A 21,932-nucleotide genomic window follows, 5' to 3' on the forward strand; every position below is an offset into this window, starting at 1 on the left:
GTTTTTGGCGTGAGGTTATGTATTTGTTTGTTTCTTGGCTGGGACTCCAGGAAGTCCATGGAGTACAGCTATAAGAGTTATATCAGTTATAAGTAAAAGCGTGTATCCAAAAATGTCCAACTTTGTCTCTAATATCACACAATTTTGATCTGAAATTGTGACTTGCTATCCCTTATCTAGCTTATGTGACCCTCCTGAACTTACAATAGGTGTTACATTAAGTGGTGTTGGGCCTGTAAGGTAAAGGTCAGCACAGTAACAATTGAGTTTACACCTCCACCTTGGTGAGTGCTAGTGCAGGGTCAGCCCTCCATTACTGAGACTTTCAGAGGCTGTGGAAAATGTCAGCGCACTTTGGGTCGAGAGGTGTTCCCAATCAGGAGGATATGTGTGTGTGTGTGTGTGTGTGGTGGAGTGGCTGTGGGAGGAAATAAAAAAACACTCTTAAAGCGTAGAGCGGGTGTCTTGTTATTGTAGACGTGGGCAGGGATTGGCGCCGTTTCCTGGTTTGTGTCGCAGCAACATCGCCCGCACATTTCATTCAAACAATTCAGCTTACAGAGGTGCGAGTTCTCTTTCTTTCCTTTTATGGCCGTTCTTTCTCCCGTTTAGGACACTTCAAAGATGAATCACCTCAACAAAGCTGCCTCTCTCTCTCTCTCCTCTAACCACCCATAGAGCTGGTCCACTTCCTAGAATAGCCCTTCCCTGCCCTACATTTTTATGGATACGGTCAATAATCGTGTTTATTCCTCAGTGACGGCAACGCGGCTGAGAATACGGCGAGGTATTAAAAGTATCAGCCGTCAATTAAAGTTTAATCAGCGCTTTAACGAGGGCTGATCACCGTCAGGCCCGGTCAATCAGCTGGTCCATCTGAGCACCTGATCTCCACATCATCGCTGTAATTAGAAGCAAGCTAGAGACGAGGTGTTGTTAGCATGATTAAGTGTTGTTGTCACAGTGGGAGGAGTGCAGGAAGGTGGTGTTTTGCCCTCTGCCCTTCAGTCTCTACATCTTCTTGTTGAGGTTTCTTGTCATATAAAGATACCAACTTCTTATGTTATAAGAGAAAAGTGAGTCTTTATGGGATATAAGGGGTATTTGGTGCACTTCTGCACACATATTGTGATTCTGGATCATTGCAGCCTCTGTGGTTTCCAGCACTCATCCTTGGTTTCAGTTCCCGTGTGCATGCAGGAGAGCTGGGCCTCCGCTGCATGCAGCCGTAATGCCATTAGCATGGCTGAGTGGGCAAGACAAAGTGCTGAGGTTTGTTAGCCCGGCTGCGCTTGATGAAAAGGACAAGACAGCGCTAAGTCAGTGAAACACATGAGGCAACATGGCTGTTAGCAATGTCAAAACATGACTTCCCCGCTATTCCGTATTTCTCCAGGATCCTGCGTAAACGCACCTCTCACATTGTATTCCCTCTCCGCGTGCCCTTTCTGCCGCTGCATTCACATCGTGTTATGTCATCATGTCTCTCCTATGCTAATGTTTTTCTCTCCCTTTGCTGTGTTATGATAACTCCTGTGTTAATAAAGTTTTGTTTTTTTCCCCCCGTCCTCCTACCTCTGTCCTGTAGGTAGTGGTGTCGCAGCAGAAGGATGCCGCTGGTGAAGCGCACCATCGAGCCCAGGCACCTGTGCCACACGGTGCTGCCAAGGAACATCAAGAATGAGCTGGAGTGTGTGACTAACATCTCGTTGGCCAACGTCATCCGCCAGCTCAGCAGCCTCAGTGAGGAGAACACAAACACACACAAATAGAGCATTTTAATTTGTCATGTGTGCACCGTCATTGTTCCATGATTTTATTATTAACTTAAAGATGTTTTTTATTTTTATACACTCTTTTTCCTTCAGTGCATCTTGCCTAAAATATGATATAACTACACTCCTTTAACTGCTTACATTTAGATCACATGTTTCCTGTAAGAACAACGATTACATGCCTCAGATCTCCATATTTCCAGTCATGGTTCAGTCATAATACCCATAGTGCACCTGCCTCACTTTTCCATACAGCACTTCACTTCCATCACGGTTAGTTTTGTGTTCAGGCGTCAGAGACGAGACTCGGGTGTTTGTGAAAATTGCAGCTTGCCATGCTGTTGCTTCTACATCGCTCTGTGTACAATGAGACAGCTAAAAAAAAAAAGTGCAGTGATTCAACTGACAAAATGCGACTTGACTCAGGGGCTCCTCAGCTGATGACTCATATTAACCCTAGAACTACGTTAATTTGTTTCATAATATGCCTGCATAGAGATAAACACAAGACTCTTAATGTGGTTTAATAGACATACAGACGGGTCACAAATTACAAGGAAAACCTGAATGAATGAAGATGATGAATGCAGACGCTCTCACACAAGTGCGCTGCATGTTACAATTAAGGGATTAGCACTCATGCATGCTCTGTGGCATGTTTAACATGCTTAACAAGCCCAGTTGATTCTGATTTTATACCACGATTGTAAGAGGACTTTGAAGGAGAGTTCATTGTGGATTGCACAAATGAATTAAAGTGCACGCTTGATGGTAGAGATGCTCATCAAGGTTTTTAACGTTAATGAAAACTAACGAAGTAACCAAAACTAGATGGTTGTGTTTGTTCATCTTTTGTATTTGATACTTATTTTTTTAAATGGTATGATGTGTAGATTTTTTAAAACTTTGTTTTTTATTTATTTATTAACTTTTTTAATTAAGTTTGCAGCCTTTTATGTATTTATTAATAGGGAGAGGACAGTGCACAGTGTCGGGAACAGGGGCAGAGGGTGGGAGCTGAGCCCGGGGGCCGCTGCATTGAGGATTGTAGCCTCTGAATATGGGGCGCACGATTTAACTGCTGAGCTAAACCAGCTCCCCGCGTTGAGCTTTTATTACACAAGTACCCCATGTTACAAAAAGTCACACTAAAACTTAACATTTTCAAAAAATGAAGATTAAACCAAACCAGCATTAAAAACTAATAAAACTAAAAAGAAAGTCAAAACTGCATTAGTGTGATATGTAAGCAGACAAGCAACCCTCCCAGGTGACTAAGAATGTGAATGCAGGACGTGATCAGCCACAACAGAGTGGGAACAATTACATAGTATTGTTGCAGCGCATAAACCCATTATTACAAAGATGATTGCACATTGAGATTTCAGTGGCGCTAAACCCGTAGGCGCTATTCAAGAGATGTTGAAAAAGTGTTTCCATCAGAAGAGTCACCAGATCTTAACCCAGTCGGACACCTGTGGGGGATTTTGGATCAACGTGTCAGACAGAATGACAGCATATCTTCTGTAAGACACAAGTTCAACCCTCCGGGAGATTCCAGGGAGAGGTAGAGTCGATGCTGAGGTGCACTGAAGCTGTGCTGGCAGCACGTGGAGGTCAAACACCTCACCTAGAAACTGTGTGTTTATATTTTTCTCTAACTTGTCACCTTTCTGTAGATCTGATGAACCCAGCTGAAGATATTTGATTTAAAAGTATCAAATGAATAAAGATACTGCACATAAGAGTGATTGGTTCTTTGGTACAGTAAGATCCATTCTCCCATTAAAAAACGTGTTGTTTGGTTAAGTTCCAATGTAAACTTTCTGCAGGGAAGCGTATGCACGTTAAGGACATGAATTTACTCTGATTTATGGAAGGGACACAATATATAATTCACTTCATGGAGAGACTGGTTTAGACTGCTTACATGTTGCTGACAGAGGTTGTGCAGCACACTGAAGGATGTCAGAACACGTGTAAAATCTAAAACTGTTCCTGAAAAATAAAGGAAAAGTCACATTTCTCCTCCTCAGTTTAAACCTCATCTCTTTCTCTATCTGAGCCATCTGACAGCTCTCTGTAGTGAAACATCTGTGGCTCTCACGTCTCCGTCGGAGCAGTCAGCCCGGGTTCTCTTGGGATTTCCAGCCACCGCTGCACTGACGCAGCGTTTCCTCGCCTCTTAATATCAGTAATTGCACATCTTTAAAAACTACGATGTTTGACACGGGGGAGGAAGAGCGGCGCAGCTAGTCTGCTGTAATTGTGTCTGACACTTATAAAGTATTAGAGCTTACGTTTGCATAAAATAAAACTTGGGTGTTGTAGAGGAAAGATCCCCAGAGCCAGTTTGATTTCAAACACAACCGACACCTGTGCAAAGGTGAAATTATACTTTAAAGAAATAGCATCATTATCGCTGCATAAAGACTCTTTAATGACTTTGAAATAAATATAAAAGGCTTTCACACTTTCTAACAGACATAATGTGTGTGTGTGTATGTGCAGGTAAATATGCAGAGGACCTGTTTGGAGAGCTCTTCAACGAGGCCCACACCTTCTCCTTCCGGGTCAACTCCCTGCAGGAGCGTGTGGACCGCCTCTCCATCAGTGTCACACAGCTGGACCCCAAAGAAGAGGAATGTGAGTACTGTGTGTGTGTGTTTGTGTCAGTGTGGAGCTCTCCCGTCTCCCTCCTCCAGTGTTAATGGCTGTTATTAAAGGAGCAGTCTGCAATCAAACGGTGTCATTTTTCTCCTCCCAGTAGCTCAAACCTCTGCCTCTGTTACAAACACTCACCCAGAGCTTCACTTTAGCTGAATGCTCGTTTAGCCGCTCAAGTCCTCCTCCACTGTGGTCAGGCTGTGTCGATAATCTGCAGTGCTGTCAGGTAAGCCAGGTTATCCTGAGTGAAGGGAGGGAGGGGGTGGCGGGATAATGTAGCTGGAGGAGAGTGCAGTGGGTGCAAAGTAAAAAGAGAGGGAATCACAGCAGCGTAATACCATGCTCCAAGGCACCGCATCGATTTCCCATGAGCCAGCAGTGTGTTTACGGCTTTGCACAATGCTACTCTAACTGCTTCCTTGTCACTGACACGGAGAGGTGGAATGCTCGCTGGGTCGTACTCGCTGCTTATGGCTTTTTATGTGAATGCAGGCACAGGCCTTACTTCCTCTTCACATGGCCATGAATAGTTTTTAGTTGGAGCAGAATCATGTGTTTGTGTTCTGTTGAGGAACAGAGCCCTCCAGGTCCACATTACTCACTGAGCGCTCATCCTGGTCTCCCTTTCTGCCGCTCTGTCCTCCATTTGTCTCTTCCTCATTTAGAGGCTGAACTCCTTTCAATTACTGCAATCCCTTTACATGTTATCTTTTTGTTGCTGTTGCCTCTTCCTTCTTTTACACTTTCGCCTCCTCCTCCTCCTTCTTCTTCGGATTCTTCTGTTCCACCTCCACCTCCTCCTTCTTCTTTTCCTCCTCCACCTCCTCCTCCTCCTTCTACTTTTCCTCCTCCACCTCCTCCTCCTTTTTCTTCTTCTTTTCCACCTCCACCTCCTCCTCCTCCTTCTTCTTCTTTTCCACCTCCTCCTCCTGCTTGTTCTTTTCCACCTTCTTCTCCTCCTTTTTTCTTCTTCTTCTCCCCCTTCTTCTCCTCCTCTTTCTTCTTCTTCTCCCCCTCCTCCTTCTTCTCCAACTTCTTCTCCCTCTTCTCCTCCTCCTGTTACTTCCTCTTCTTTCTTCCTCTCCTCCTTCTTCTTCTCAACCTTTTCTCCTCCACCTCTTTCTTCTTCTTCTCCCCCTTCTCCTCCTCCTCCTTCTTATCCACCTTCTTCTCCTCCTCTTCCTTCTTCTTCTCCACCTTCTTCTCTACCTTCTCCTCCTTTTTCTCCTTCTCCTTCTCTTCCGCCTTCTTCTTTTTCTCCTTCTTCTTCTCTTCCTTATCCTCTGCCTTCTTCTCCACCTTCTCCTCCTTTCCCTCCTCTCCCAGCTCCTCACCCTTCTTCTTTTTCTCCTCCTCCTTCAGCTCTCCTTCTTATTTGTTCTCTCCTCCTCCTTCTTCCTCCTCTTCTTTATCTTCCTCATCTTCTCCTCCTCCTCTTCCTTCTTCTTCTCCACTTTCTCCTCCTTTTCCTCCTCCTCCTTCTTCTTCTTCTTCCTCCTCTTCTTTATCTTCCTCATCTTCTCCTCCTCCTCCTCCTCTACCTTCTTCTTCTCCACCTTCTCCTCCTTTTTCTCCTCTTCCTTCTTCTTTTTCTTCTCCTCTTCAACCTCCTCACCCTCCTTCTTTTTCTCCTCCTCCTTCAGCTCTCCTTCTTATTTGTTCTCTCCTCCTCCTACTTCTTCTTCTTCATCCTCTTCTTCATCTTCTTCATCTTCTTCTCCTCCTCCTCCTCCTCCTCCTCAGCCTGTCCACACACTCCAGCCGTGCTAATTGAATTATAGTGTGTTAGATCTAATTGTGGAGTCTGTTGTGCGGGCCGTCTCAGAGAGTGAGTCCATATTCTCCTTCAGAGGTTGAAGGGCAGACACACACACACTGACACACTCCTCCTCTCACTCACCTCTCACTCACTATCTCAGCTCAGCATCACTTTAATATGTATCTGAATAATCTACAGATTTACTTCAGGAAATACCAGATGATAACAAACAGATCTTTGTGCTATTTCAGCACGAGGCCACTTCATATTCATGTGACGTTTCTGTGTTTGGACACAGATTTGCAGGGATCGTGTGTGTATACTTGTGCGTGCGTCTGCTGCATCCCTTCATGTGGTCTTCGGGTTTTATCTCCCTTCATAAATGCGCCCGACTGTCCCCCTCCTTAGCCCGAGGTACTGGCTTGGGAGACCGTGGATAAGGATCAGCTCAGTTGCAGTTTAAGTGCGTGTTGGTGGTGGTGGAGGGGAGTCGTAGGGGAGGAGGAGAGTAAGAAAGATGGAAGGATAGAGGGATGGGTGCATAAAACAGGGCACTGCAGCAAAAAGCAGCGGAGTGTAAAAGGATTGTACCGCAGAGTTTTCTGGGCCAGGTGGAGACGGCCTCCTCTGCAGGTTACGCAGATTTCCCACTCAGTTCAGCTCCTCCACACGCATTTATAAATGAAGTTGTCTTTTAAGTGGAAAACCTGGCACTCCACTTCCTTTTCCATTATTCATTGAAAATATGTAAAATCAAACAAAAGCGAGGAGGTGTAGTCGTGCCTGTTGCCAAAACTTTAAGGAGAGAAGTGGACAGTTGTCGGAGAGGTTTGTTTCCCGTAAATGCCAACCCCCCTTTTTTTTTAACCTCGCACTGTCATACACACACTCAGCTGTACGCTGTTTAAAGTGTATGCTTTTAGCACAGGCATATGACTCGCCTTGTAATTGTCTGTGTGGGTCTGTGGTCGCTTTAGAGGAGGAGTGAAGGAGAGAGGAATGAGTGCAGGCAGGGACGAGGCCATAAATCAGGACAGTGGAGGGATAGAGATAGGAGGATGGGGGTCGGAGAGGATGGAGGAGAGTGGAGCAGACAGCAGACAATACGTTATTCACAGGCACTGTTCACTAATGTCTTTGAAGTTCTTTAAAACTCTTAATGACTTGGGAAAATTTGGTGACTGGTCGATTACACTCTATTTAACTTGCTTCAAATTAGAATTTTATTATAATAAGTTGGACGCTAATAGCTGCAGAAATGGTCTCTGATTCACACAAGTTACAGTTTGTATTTAATAAGAACTTTTTCATAGTCAGATGCTGAAAGTTTGAAAACATCAGTTTGAATTTAGGTTGTTAAAATGTGTTCCATTGTCATTAAATGGACCAGAGGCTGAGATAAAAGTTAAATCCTACAGTCGCAGACATGACCGGAATGATGAATTTTATTACAATGTCATTCACCATATTGAATAATCAACATGCTCTTTAATGCTTTGTATAATGTGGAACAAATTACAGTTAATCAGTAGAAGAAGAAATAAGCAATATCACATGAGAGGGAGTGATATATCTGCAACCGAATCACAGCCGTGCTGATATTCAGTATACCATCATGACCTCAAGTGTGATATTGCTTTTTTACAACAGTTACACAAGCGGCAAATAGTAAACAGTAACAATCAACAACAGATTACTTTTTGCTCCACCAACTCAACTAGTTCCTGGACTTTTGTTGCCAAGCAACCCAAGCATTCTCCTGCACTCTGTGTCTACAGGTTACCACAGATCAGCTGTGTTTTTATCATATACATTTATTTTTATGTTTTAATTTATAATTAACCAGCGAAATAAGAGTCTGCTGTGTGATTCAGACGTCCCAGCTTCGTTAATGTAGACATACACGGCCTGCTGTGATGTTAATTAACAGTATTCAGAACACCTGGCTGAGGCGGAGTGATACACAGAGTGAAAAGTCCCGGTGGAATGCTCCTTGTCCAATCAGATTACTTGGTCGGATTTAAGTGTTGTAAAATTGCAAGTAATCACTAATGAGCAGCCGTAGCTGTAGTCTTTAATGATTTAGTGATTTTATAACACAAACGAAACTATGACAGTTTAACAGTGAAGTACTGTGAGAAGATAAAAAAGCTTAATTTATGATATGAAAACTTTTTAGTACTTTGATGAAACAAAGGGCTGTAAGCTGTAATATCTATTAAGTGTTTTACATTGACATTTATTCTTTATTAACAGTAATTTAGGCAGCTGCAGAGATGAGCCAAGCTTAATGTACATTGCAGTATATAGCAACGTTAGCAGGGGATTAATATTACAGTTCAGTGCAGCATAATGCAACTGAGATTATGAGGTCAGACAGTCGTTCCTTGAATTGCTAGTGTGTCATTTAAAAACAGTGCTGAGTTACACACTGTCCACTTTGTGCCAAACCTCAAAACCAATCCTGAGGTTTCCAACACTATAATTAAAGGGGGGGTGTTATGCTAATTTCAAGCTTCACTCTGTGATACCTGTGGAGTAGCTTAGCATAATTTACAGCTAAAAAAATGAATTTTTCTCACACTGGTGCTCTGTGCAGGCCCTCATACAGCCTCTGCCTGAAACGACTCAGTCAGCTCTGCTTCTCCCACAAGCCCGCTTTCTTCTGATTGGCCAGCTCTCCGAAGCCCGCTGAGGCTGCACTTTGTGACGTCACAAAGTGCAGCGTGTAGAAGAAACTGCGTGAAACCTGGCGTTCACAGCAGCCTGCAGACTGAGCTGAGAAGCCTGGGGATTAGAATGTGACACAGCATGACACCCTCTCTTTAATTATACAGTCAGTATTTGAATATATGATAATCTCTATTTAAGAACACATTTTTCCAATTGAATATTTATTATTATGCCTTTAACCTAAACGTCAGCATTTTCAGATCAGAGGAAGTTTTTCTTAGTTCAAGGAACAACAAAAAACTCCTTTTAGCTCTTACTTCAGAGCAGGTCAATCCCAGCACAAAGGGGACCATGAGTGATGTAATGCACAGCCATTGATCCAGACAAAAGTATACATATTGTTTGAACCTATGAGTCACTGCAGCATAATGGTAGCCTTAGTAATTGACCTAAACCCAGACTAATGAGTCATCCAAGGCGTTTAAATTCACTCCTTTCATTTCAGACAAACACACTGCTCCGACCTTTGTGTCCTACATCATGTTGTTACACATCACATTGTTATACTAACCTCTAGCAGGATTACGTCACAAAATTTAAACTTTCCATGACACACTAGAGATGCTGCAAGTTAATGAATGCTAACTGTGTCTTTAGTACTGGGTATCAAAATCGCACTGTGCCTTTCTTACCATCAGAAAAGCCCAGTAGTATGTAGTATTACGGGGTTTAAACATGGTGTAGAGAGAGACACTACAGTGAGTTATGTCTCATCAGTCCTCAGCATGAGGACACAGGGTGTAAGACGGTGCGCGACATGACAGATGTGCAGCTGAAGGTCAGAGGAGATGGAGAGATGGCCGGAGTGATGTATGCAGTGTCAGTGGTGCTGCAGGGGGCTGAGGTCAGAGGAGCTCCATCACATGAATTTATACATGTTCAATGTGATGATCTCACATGAACACACCGCGCCCACACCCTTCCTATCGCCGCTCTTTTGCCCTTTAGGCCTCCACCTCCCCTGCTGCTCTTCCTCTCCCCTGCTGACCACTAAACCCCCCTCCTCCTCCTCCTCCTTCCCCGTCTTTGTTGTCCTCCTCTGCCCACTCCCATCTCTCTGATTGATCTCCGCCCTCCCTCCATCTTGCGTGGATGCTATTTGTGTGCTGTCAGGCCGGCTCTCTTCCCCCCCCTATCACTCGGAGCCAGCCAAACTAATGGCCTGTATCCCCTATTTAATGGCACCGTTATATCACTGCACTGGCTGCAGGCCATTATGGAAGGCCACAAAGCCACCCGAGTCCCTCTGGGCTCTAACTGTTTCTTTATGTACTCCTTGCTCTCTCACCGCTTCCTACTTTTCCTGTTTGTCTCTCTGTTTTCACTCTGTCTATATTTTATAAGTTGTATATTTACTTTTCTATTTGCGTTTTCCTTCGGCTGCTTGTTAACCCTCCTTGACTCCTATTTTCTCCGGCACTCATTACCTCTCCTCATCTCCCCTGCATGTCTCTTGTCTTTCTTCTTCTCTTTGTTGTGGGTCGTTCAAATAAGATTTACTGGAACGACTGCTGAAGCACTTAATCGGGCAGTGTCTGTACATACTCTGTGTTATTAAACTAAAAGAGGGCCAGAACATCTCCTTTCCTCTGAAACCATGACAGGAAGAAAAGTGCGTTTCAGATGCGATGCAGTGATTTCCTGTGCCTTCTTTTTTTCACGTGCCCCTGCAGTTACATCCTCGGTCAAGGTCAGAGCCAATGTGGAATCATTGTCATTCTCGTAAACACAAAAGTCAGTTTACAAGGGAACAAAATTGTGTTCCTTCAGTGCAACGGTGGGCAAAAAAACAGATAATACAGTACGTAGTCAGTAAAGTGGAAGTACGATTGTAAAGTGGTCAGTGTTGCTGATCTGGGAAATGGCTTGTGACAGCACTTCCCTCTGTTAGTGCCAAAATATGCATCCCTGACACACACAGTCCGTACATGAGCCTGCTTTGGAAAACAAGATTCTCTCTGCGTTTTTGCTAATAAATCTTTAACCAGCAGCTTCATGTTGAATGTTCAGTTAAAAACACCCACAGAGTGATAAGGACATTGCGCCACAAACGATGCACACCCCACTGCAATTAGTTCCTACCTGTAAGTGTGTGTGCAAACAACCCAATAATAACCTGGTCCTCAGCTACTGACACGCTTAAGTGTCAAATGAACAACGTACCTGACTGACACTTGGCTCATATACAGCCTGTTACAGTAATAAACACTTTACCAGATGTGTTAAACAACAGCAGTAATAAACTGGCTTATTATTAACATGTGCATCAGTGAAGATGTCATTTTAACAGACTGTGTTTTACATGTTTAGCAACCGTGAAAAAATATCTAATTGTAATTATTTAGAGTTATATTGCAGTTTTCAGTATTCTATTAAACAGCTGGCTCGCGCATCGCCAAAGTGGTTGCCATAGGTTGCACATAATGATATGCATAGTGTCACCCCATCCTTTAACGGGATTGGCTCCTTAGGTTTGTGACATCTCAAACCTGCCGATCTGAAAACTGAAAAAAAACTGAAAAAACTCCCAGCCATGGAGATGACTGCTGATGTTGTCCCTGATATGTCTTGTAGCACATGAAGAACACCACATAGAGACTTGACTTTCACCGGAGGGGGTCTTTAAAAGGATTATGGTGTGATTTTTGCAGGATCTGTACCAACAAAGATATTTGATACTTACGTCTGTGTATGATGTGTAGGCAAGAGCATCTCTGCAGCAAAATACTTAAATTAAAATGGTATTTTGACACACATTTCACTTTTAGCAAATGTTGTGCCTCCTGCGATTAGAAAATTGCAGTAGGTCATATCATGATTTCGATTAATTGTTTATCCCTAGTCAGAAAGGAACGCACAGTGTTGCTGCATGAAGAAGGTGAAGTTCATTGACCAGCCACTAAGTTTTGGTGTCTGTTTAATAATGGATAAAGTTATCCCTTCAAGATCGCTGGGTGATTGAGCAAAGTTGCAAAAAACTTAATGGTTTATTTGATTTCATTTTTTGTATAAACGTGTTAAGGGCCAGTTCGCCGATTTTCAACCTCAGTCCTATCATGCTATTATGGGGAGTTAATGACATTATGGTAGGAAAAAAATGCAGTTTGGCTCCGTGCCTTTTGAGGACGCTATCCGCTTCTCCAATGGGCGCTGGAAAACCTCCACCAGACTACGTAAAATGCATCATCTGGTGGAGGCCAGGGAGCTCGCTAAACTACACTTCCTCAATCTAGGACGCCCGCCTCCGATGTCATGTCTCGTTCAAAATCGTCAGGTCTGAAATGTAGACTGCAGACCTGAAGATTTTTTAGACGATCCACCGGTATATTCTCGTCGTATTTCGCATTCTGTACCTCTCCATTGCCTGCAGCGAAACTCCAGCGTCTCTCGCTGGACCGTTCCCTTCAGAGGGAGGGGCGCAATGCACGCTGGGTGTTGTAGGAATGTAGAAAGGGCGAAACCACGAGCTGTTTGTACAACTTTCTCCACAGCTATGGCGCCAATTCCAAATATTATGGCTTCCATCGATTACTGAGCACACCAGCTTTGACTGACTTTTTCCAGGGGACAATTGCTCCTTTAATAATGGATAAAGTTTCCCCTTCAAGATCGCTGGGTGATTGGGCAACCTTGCAAACAGTTTTATGGTATATTTGATTTGGATGTTGAATTTTTTGCCATTTTTGTATAAACATGTTAAAGAATTTTGATTTGTTGTATTAGAAAAAAAGCAGGTATTACTGGCAGATCATTTGTACATAAATCATGTCTTAATTGACTTCCTGTCTTAGCTCATGTGCATGTACACATTATTTATTGATAATATTATATGAGAAGAATTTTATTCATGTGTCCAACTCCTCCTCTTACATGATTGAATACGTCTGTCAGCTTTGCCAAACCATTTGGCAGCTAAAGGAACATTTGTGTGTGACAGAATTTACCTCGTAAAGTCTCCAGCAATTATGTGGACGAGGAAAACTATAATTAGTGGTTCTGATAGTTCATCCAGAAGCATTGTGGGTAATGACCAGTATGCAGATGTGAGACCACTGTGATGAAAGCAATAATGAGTCAGAGAAAAGTGATGCACACAATCCATCTGTTCACTCCACACTGTGTAGCACTGTTGCAAATACGAATACACTGTCCCTTTAGATTAGCAGAAAGACAGCATGTACCCACAACACAGGATTACAGTGTTTACTCTCTCTGCACACAACACTGGTGATTTACAAAGTTTGTCAATGCAAGAGGGAGAACATTCAGACTGTGGAAGGAGAGGACGAGGACAAACAATAAACAAGCTGACAAGAAAGAGAGGGAAAAAGGTGGAGAGGGAGCGCGAAGAGTAGACACAGGGAGCAGGAGGAGGCGTGCAGGAGGGGAAATATAGGGCAGCATTTGCATTGAAGTACAACAAAGGAGAGAGCCGTGTCTGCATGCTAAAAGGCAGCGTGGCCTGTGAGTGTTCTTATCGCGCGGTGTGTACTGCATCTCTGCGAGGTGTGTGCGCGCGCGTGTGTGAGACAACAGCTTCCTCACCTCTCTTTGGCTGAGTGTTTTTTTTAGCGAGATGCTATCTGTCGAAGAGAGAGAGAGAGATAAACTATCCACCACTCGCTGACTGATAAGGAGCTTCACAGGCTGAGATCAGAGGCTGCTGACACACAGACACACACACACTTACAGCCTCTCACAAACTCACTCACTCATTCACAAATGCGTACGCTCACATTCCTCTCATTAGCCAAATGTCTTGACTAAATGGCTGTAATTGGTAGTTCAGCTGAATAAGTGACATTTTCTAATTAGGGTGTAGAACATCATGTTAAGATATCCATCTGCCTGTGTGTGTGCGTGTGTTTGTGTCTGCGTGTCCACATTGATTAGCGCAGTGTGCCTCTCTCGGTGCTCACTGTTGCTTGGCAGAGGTTTACAGCCACCTCACTCCGCATCTGATGCATCCTGACACACACTTATGCACTGCCTCTCTTGTTTGTCGCTTCTTGCACGTACTTGTCACTCCATCTGACAGCCCCTCTGCTTTCCCAAAATGCACCGGGGCAGCAGGACACAGTGCTTATAACGCCACATTGTGACTCACAGGTTGGCCAATGCCGTCTTCTGGCCTCTGCGGGGTGTTTAATGTCTAATGACGTCCACTTCTTCTTTACATGTGTAAGCATTTTAAAGGAGAGAGTTGCAGGTGCACATCCCTGACCTTCAGCATGACCTTTCTGGAGGCGGCAATAAAAAAGTGAAATAGCCCACAGCTATTTTCAAAGCATCAAAAAAAAAAAAAGCATCACTTTAATGTTCATATCTCCTCTCCTACATCTTCGTCGCTAACCCCGTTCTAAAAGGCTCGCTCACCTCTCAGATCTCACCGAGCGGGAGTTAAACTCTTAAAACATGATGCTGGTTTATTGCAGCCTTTTCATAGTTTTGTGAAGCATTCCTGTCACTAATAAAAAGATTGTACTTACCAAGTTCATGGCAGAGATCTGACAGCATCACTAAAGTTAGTCAGATTGGTTCAGAAACACAGAGTAGTCACAAAGTTTCAAGAAAACCTGCAGGACAGCCAAACTCAACAGATTAAAGGTTAATTTAGATAGATGGTAGCACAACCAATATCAGAGGTGTGAGACATTGAGATCTGGCACCAAGAGGTTAGCAGCAGATCCTTTAAGTCCTGTAAGTTGCAAGGTGGGGCCTCCATGGATCGGACTTGTTTGTCCAACTCATCCCTAGGACGCTCCATTGGATTGACCCTTCGATTCCACAGGATCCGTCTACGGCGTGTTCCGTTTGCGCCGCGACCTCCGGAGTCGATCGCATCCATTCAAGTCAATGCTCGTGATTCCACAGCGTCCCGGGTCTATTTTTGACGGAGGCCGATTCAAACACGCGTCAAGCTCAACAGAACAGATCGTTCCAAACAGGAAGTCACACACGAAAGCAGCATACAGCATCCGTTCATTTCAAAATAAAACACCATGTTCAGACCGGTACAGACTCACGTTTTTTCCCATATATTTTAAGATCAACACAATGAAATCTCGAAAAAAGAACACTATTAATTAAGTAGAGCACTCCTCAATGGTAGAAGCACAAAAATCACGGAATGATTTCCAAATGAGCAGATAATCAACCTCGGATGTGCAAACTGAACTGTAGTTTGTGTGATGCTCTGCTAACATTGATGTTATCGCGTGATTTCTCAATTCTCGTGCGATAATGTAGCTCTCCCGCGATCTTGTGATCTCGCGAATCCAGCTGCTTGGGCCAGCGCTCCGCTCCGCTGCGGACCAGACACGCTTCCTGTGGGCGAGGGCTTGCGTCGTTGACGGACCGAAGACCGCTGAACACGGAACGCGCCGGAGACGGATCCTGTGGGATCGAGGGGTCAGATCTGGGGAATTTAGAGGCTAAGTCAACGCCTCGAGCTCGTTGTGAACCATTGTTGCAGTGTGGCACATTATCCTACTGAGAGAGGCCACTGCCGTTAGGGAATACCGTTTCCATGAAGGGGTGGTCTGCAACAATGTTTGCCTGTCGCCAGTTCACTGGTTTTCCTTCCTTGGACCACTCTTGGTAGGAGATGCTCTGACCCAGTCCTCTAGCCGTCACAATTTGGCCCTTGTCAAAGTCGCTCACGTCGTTCGTTTGCCCATTTTTCCTGCTTCCAACTCATCACCTTCAAGGACAAAATGTTCACTTGCTTCCTAACATATCCCACCCACTGATGGGCCATTGTAACGAGATAATCACGTTATTCGTTCTCTCATGGGACACCTCACTCCTGCCTTTTTGTTTGTTTTTCCTCATGAAGCGTCCCACTGTTTGTTTTTAGGTGTCTGTGCCGCCTCCCTCGCTCTCCTCTCTGCCACTCCTCTCTGGTTATTTGCAGGTTGCCATGTTGGTTTTATGATCTCTCACTCTGCATCGTCCTTGGCTTTAAATTTACTACAGAAAATTGCCCCCCACCCAGAACTGCTGAACAAACACAACAGAGTGCAGATTCTCGACAAGAGTATGGTTTCTCTTAAATGTACTTTTTTTCACACATTTATTACTTCATAATCTTAGAGAATATCTAGTTTTGTTCTTGTAAATTTACAACTTATATTAACTTATATTAATCCCCTCCTCTGGCTCCGTTTCTAAACCTGCAGTGGCCTGTTGTTGTATTCCTTCTCTAGCTATTCTCACCCTTTAGCTGTCTGTATTTCTTTTGTTTTGTTTTGTGTGTGTGTGTGTGTGTGTGTGTGTGTGTGTGTGTGTGTGTGTGTGTGTGGTCGAGAACTGTACCAATACTTTTTCAGTATGCTACATGACTTTGTCAGTCTCCCCCTGACAGCAGTAAAGTGTATCCATTTGTCACTCCCTCATGTATAATTCAGATCTGGTTGCAACGCTCTGGATTCCTGTCCAACACTCTTCTGCTCGGCCCGAGCAGATTGAGGGTTAGCATGAGTGTGGTTGTGGTCCCTCTTTCCCCTCAGCTATTTCTCCAAGCTGTTTTTCTGAAAGCTTCAGCTGTGCGGGGTTGATTTCCCTCTGTTGTTATTTTGCCCTCTGAAAATGTCAGCTGTCTCTGTTTGAAGCCTCTGTCTGAGGGATGACCTTAGCCTAGCTTAGCTTAGCCGACATGCGTGTGTTTGCTGTAGGTATCGCATATTTATCAAATGACCCTCTCTGTTCTTTCTCCTCCATCCTCCCGTCCCCTCCTCAGTGTCTCTGCAGGACATCACCATGAGGAAGGCTTTCAGGAGTTCCACTATTCAGGACCAGCAGCTGTTTGATCGCACGTCGCTGCCCGTCCCGCTGCAGGAGACCTTCCAGACATGCGAGCAGCCGCCGCCCCTCAACATCCTCTCACCCTACAGGTCAGAGTCCTGCCTGTTTCACTAACTTTACAAGAAGCGTTTTCTCGTTGTGATAGCTTTTATCATAGTGAATTGTGTACTAAAATAAGTCACAAGTGCATTTAAACACCACACTTTACTATTGAAAGATGACTGATACAATAGAGTCTGATGGAGGAATGATAGCCTGCCCCTGACCAAAGATTTTCCTAGTTGTCGCTGCATAAATCCATTAGTCTACTAATATTTATTTAAGATATGTATTTAATCATCTAAGAATGTATTTTTTAAGGGGAGTCAGACCATTATAATCTCCAAGAGCTCAGTTTCTTGTGGGTAACCCATGCATGTGAACCTTAGTTCAGTCAGACAACTCATGCTTCTAATAGTTTGAAACGTTTATTGCAGCAGCAGAACATAGCTGCATTTTTTGAGTGATGAGATAATATTTTAACCCCCCCCAGTCGGGGCCGGCAGGTGGATGCTGGGGTGGTGGTGGGGCTGAAAGCATGAGCGCAGTACTAGTGCAGGGCAGTGGTGGTAACGACAGAGCAGAGGGAGAGGGCGGAAATCTTGCAGCTTAAATAGACCGCCAAAATTGGGAGTTGGGAGGAAGTGTTTGTCAGGTGAGAATGACGCACGTCAGGTGTGAAATGGGTGCAGCTCGAGTTGCCTGCCTTAACTAGCTCCATTTACTACAGAGAGCTCTAACAGGGGCGCTGGTTAAGCGCAGTTGGTAGAGCAGGTGCCCCATGCATAGAGGCTTGGTCCTCGCGGCCCTTTGGTGCATGTCACTCCCCACAATCTCTTCCCCATATTTCCTGTCACTCTTCACTGTCTTATCAAATACAATAAAAAGAGAGAGGTCTAACAGACGCGCTGTCAACAGACAAGGTGAAGCTCCTGTATGGAGTTTGGTGCTTTTTCTTTTCAACTAAACAACCAAAGAGAACCTGGTTCAGCTAACATTGGTCTACTGTAAAGGCACAGCCCTCATCTTGCTATTGCTCCATTCTTTAAGAAAAACCTGACGTTTCCTACACCCGTACGGTTCCTTTAAATTGCATCCCAGCATTAAGCTTACTTCATCAACCTTTAAATACATTTGTCCGTTTCAACTCTGCAGATGTGGAGAAATAACCGATGAATAGAGCGGCTGATTGCACCCAGTGTGCTAACACAAACGTACGAGTAAATGGTTTGAACTTTGGCTGCTATTTGATTCGTCTTCCTGCCTATAAAGCACAACCGCGATGTTGACTGATGATGCACCACGCTGAGAATATAGACAAGACACCCTGTGCTTGCATAGCTGCTATCTCAAATGGATATACGTTTTTATTTAGCACTTATTATTCAAACACTTCGTGCACCTCGGTTGGTATATTTTATATCACTGGCAGGCCTTTAACCAACCGCAGAGTCTTTTACACCAGGGGTCTCTCCTGGCTCGTAAGGAGGAGCCGGGCGAGAAGAAGAGCCCGTCATGTCAAGATGAATAATCCATAAAAAGCTCTGCAGGCCAGCACTCTCTCTCTCTCTCTCTCTCTCTCTCTCTTTTTCACTTCTCACCCTGCTGCTCTCTCACACCTTCTCTTTTTTATCACATCTTCTCTCACTCGATTTTTTCTCTCCTGCAGCATCTTCAGTGACCTCCTTCTGTAATACTGTTTCCCTGACCGAGCCAGTTAGAGAAGGTTACAGCTCCAAAGCAACCTTTGTAGTGTGTGTGTGTGTGTGTGTGTGTGTAAGGACAAACACATGCACTGCAGGCGGACAGGTGCAGGTGTGGGCTGTGGTATTTAAATCTGTCGCCTCAGTGTTTTCTAACCTCTGGGGCTTGACACGGCACGGACCAAGCAAAAGGCAGGTGTGGGTGTCGGACTGGTTGAAGTGTTTTTCCGATCGGACTCTAAATGTAAGAAATGTCTGTAAACGTGCCGTCGGAGGGCTACACGTCGAGCCTAGGAGGTTTAGCTGAATAAAACATGTTCACTGTGAGCCTAAAGGTCAGTCCCCGGGCTGGCTGGAGTTGCTCTCACCCCTTCCTGAATAACAACTGATGGATCGCTCCGAGCATGTGGTCCAGTAGAGTGGATCTGGTATCTATTATAGCAGGCAGCTGCTCTGCTGGTGTAGCCATGACTGAAACAATGGCACATGCTATACAGAACTTTGACATGTACAGTACATGTGTTAACATAGTCAGTGGGGAAAACGAATCCAATTATAAGTTAAGGAACCAGAGGCCACAGAAGTAACTCTGTTGGATGTCTGCAATACAAGAAATCTCCCAGGAGACTGTTTGAGTTTTCCTCTTGTCCCAGCTCCTCTTTTGCTTTTGTCTCCTCTGTTCTTATGTTTCTTCTCCTTTTCTTCCTTTGCTCTCCTCTCCGGTCTTTCTTCACCTGACTTTATTTTCCTCTCCTTATACTCTTCTTCTTTCCTTTTGCCTTCTTGTATTGCTCTCTTTTGCCCCACCCCCCCGACCTCTTCTCGGCATTTTTTTATTCTCTTCTTTGCTCTCCTCCCCCTTCTTTACTTTCCCCTCCGATACTCAGTTCGTTCTTCTCTGCTTTCCTTTACCGCTCCTTTTGTTCTCTCCTCTACCTCCTCTCTTCTGACTTATTTTCCCTCCTCTTGTCATTTACTTCTTTTCTCTCCTGTTCTGTTTTCATTTTCCTTTACTTCCTTGACCCTTTGCCATCTTCTCCTCTTTTCCTTTGCTTTCCTCTCCTGCCTTTCTTCTCCTGACTTTTTTTTCCTCTCATTTTTTACTTCTGTTCTTTGCCCTCCTCTTCCTCATTTTGTCTCCTTCTTTTGACATTTTTCTTTTCCTGTGCCCTCCTATCCTCCTTTTCTTTTCTTCTCCTCCTTACTTTCACCTCCTATACTTCTTCTTTTCCTCTCCTTTTTCTCCTCTCCTTTTCATTTTCCCTCTCCTCTGACTCCTTGCCCCTCCTCTTGTCATTTACTTCAACGCCATCTTCTCCTCTTTTCCTTTACTCCTCACTTCATTTTCTTCACTCCTTCATTCATTTGCCCTTCATTTCCTTTCCTCTTTCCTCTCCTCTCATTTTCTTACCTCATCCTATACTCCCCCCATCATCCCTTTCCCGTTGCCCTCCTCTTCTCACTCGCTCTTGCCTCCTTTGCCCTCCTCTTGTCATTTTCTGCTCTCTTCTCCTCTTCACACATCACACCAGGAGGCTCCCTGGGACTCCTCCCCAGGCTGTTACTGCTCCGATCCTCCCTGAGCACAGCTGCTCTCTCTCTCTCTCTCTCTCTCTCTCCCTCTCTCCTATCTCTCTCTCTCTCATGCACACAAACACACACAAACAGACATCTCAAATATATACACAGAGTGAGTAGCATGCATAATGATTTACACAAACACTGAAACTCTACCCTTCGTGCACACACACTACAGTAGCTCTCTCTCTCTCTCTCTCTCGCTCTCTTGCCTTATGCAGTTGTTGGGTTTTATTTTCCTCCCTTTGTTGTGTTGCATTCATTAAGCGCTACACTCTCTCCTTTTGAAGCTTTCCCTCTTCGTGTTCTCTGTTCTTGTAAGTATCAGTTTCATCATCAAATAATTGCCTCCCGACGTGTGGCCGACACTGGGCGGAGGCAGCCACACACAATGTTTTTAGAGTCAAAGGAGACCTGAAATACCTCCTCTTGTGCCCGAGCATGCACGCTGAGACTTGTTATTAGAATGATCAAGTTTTTTCTGTAATCAAAATCAGCATTGATTCCAATCATACAAACACTGAACTCTCCTAGATAGTGTAATGATCCTGTACATGTACATTATGGGCACTGTGATGCGATACAATGCAGTTCTTCATTTTCATTATGAATTAAATCAAACTGATTCTATAAAAGGGGCTCTGCCAACCTTTATATTTCATCACCACAGAATCCCAAGTATTTTTTTTACTTATGGAACAGGGAAAATCACCTCTTAAACTTAACAACAAAACAGGAATTTAAACCAATAAACTATAAAATGAGATGGAAAAACACTGTTGCACAGAGCTCTGTGTGCTTGCTAAAGTCAGCAATGAGCATGCAGTTGTGTTAATATAGTAATAGAATTGATTGTTACATGCTGTATGAACTGGATGCACATGATGTCCAAGCATCTGCATTTGACAGTTGGTGTCTAAAGTAGTAATCTTTAAGATCTCATTTTTGTTCTCTGACTGTTTGCCTTCATCTGAGCGTCCTTTTTCTTTGGATTTTCACTTATTTTTTTTAAGTTGTATTCGTAGTCATCGATCTTTTCTTTGTTTGTTCAGCCATAGTAGATTACTGTTTACTCGCAGCACTTGCAGAGACCGGAAAAGCAGCCGCTTAGCTCCGCCTACCGTCTCTGGCAGACCAACCACTGCTGGCTGATGGAAAACGCGTCACTAACTGGGCGCCGCTACAGACAACCACTCCGTAAAACTGCAAATGCAAAAGGCTTTCATCAGTGGGCCATAGGCTCGATCGCTATTGTGTTACCTCATTCAGCGATAGATAGTGACTTAACAGACATTTATTAAAATGAAAATCTTCCAGAGTATCACTGCTGTCTGTTCAGTGGATTTTACCTCGACTCAAATGTACCATGTCACAAAAGCCACCACTTTTAACCAGACTGTAATCTAAGCAATACAAGGCCTATAGATGCTGTCCGCACTTTAATCTTCCTCACATTAATAGCTGCGCATTTAACACAGTTTTATGCTCTGTTATATACAGGTGATGAAAATCACCATCAGGGTTGTAGTCTACCTCAGTTCTTTGAACCTTCTGTCTTTTTCTAAGAATGTAAAACATCCTGGACAGATGATTGAAGCAGGAGCTTGATGTCATGCCAGAGCCATGGTAATGCTCTTACTGTAAGTCACTTAAGAACACTGTCCATGGGGACATCAGATGAGGGCATAGCTTCTGGATCAAGGGTGCCAGAAAAAGCTTTTCACGCTTTATTGAGTGTTTCCACGACAACAAATCTCCCAGAGGTCCAAGAAACATTCAGAGAACCTTTTGAGAAGCTTTCTCTGCACTGTGACCCGGTGTGATAGTGTTTTCAGGAACGATGATTTTTGCTGCTACAAATCAACTTCATTC

The 21,932-nt window shown here is 44.1% G+C and overlaps 1 protein-coding gene across 2 annotated transcripts in view; it reads left to right on the forward strand.

The window, feature by feature from the left end:
- wasf1 (WASP family member 1) overlaps positions 1 to 21,932 on the forward strand; it is a 75,067-nt gene that overhangs the window by 30,422 nt on the left and 22,713 nt on the right. For both annotated transcript variants that reach the window (XM_069687247.1, XM_069687256.1), the window contains exons 3-5: positions 1,589 to 1,743; positions 4,287 to 4,421; positions 16,676 to 16,829. In XM_069687247.1, coding sequence (XP_069543348.1) covers positions 1,611 to 1,743; positions 4,287 to 4,421; positions 16,676 to 16,829 — 422 coding nt within the window. In that variant the 5' untranslated portion in view covers positions 1,589 to 1,610. The remainder of the gene's footprint in view (positions 1 to 1,588; positions 1,744 to 4,286; positions 4,422 to 16,675; positions 16,830 to 21,932) is intronic.

The sequence above is a fragment of the Semicossyphus pulcher genome, unplaced genomic scaffold, assembly GCF_022749685.1.
Source record: "Semicossyphus pulcher isolate SPU_LCO1_2020_fin unplaced genomic scaffold, fSemPul1.0.p SCAF_11, whole genome shotgun sequence".
Classification (NCBI taxonomy): domain Eukaryota; kingdom Metazoa; phylum Chordata; class Actinopteri; order Labriformes; family Labridae; genus Semicossyphus; species Semicossyphus pulcher.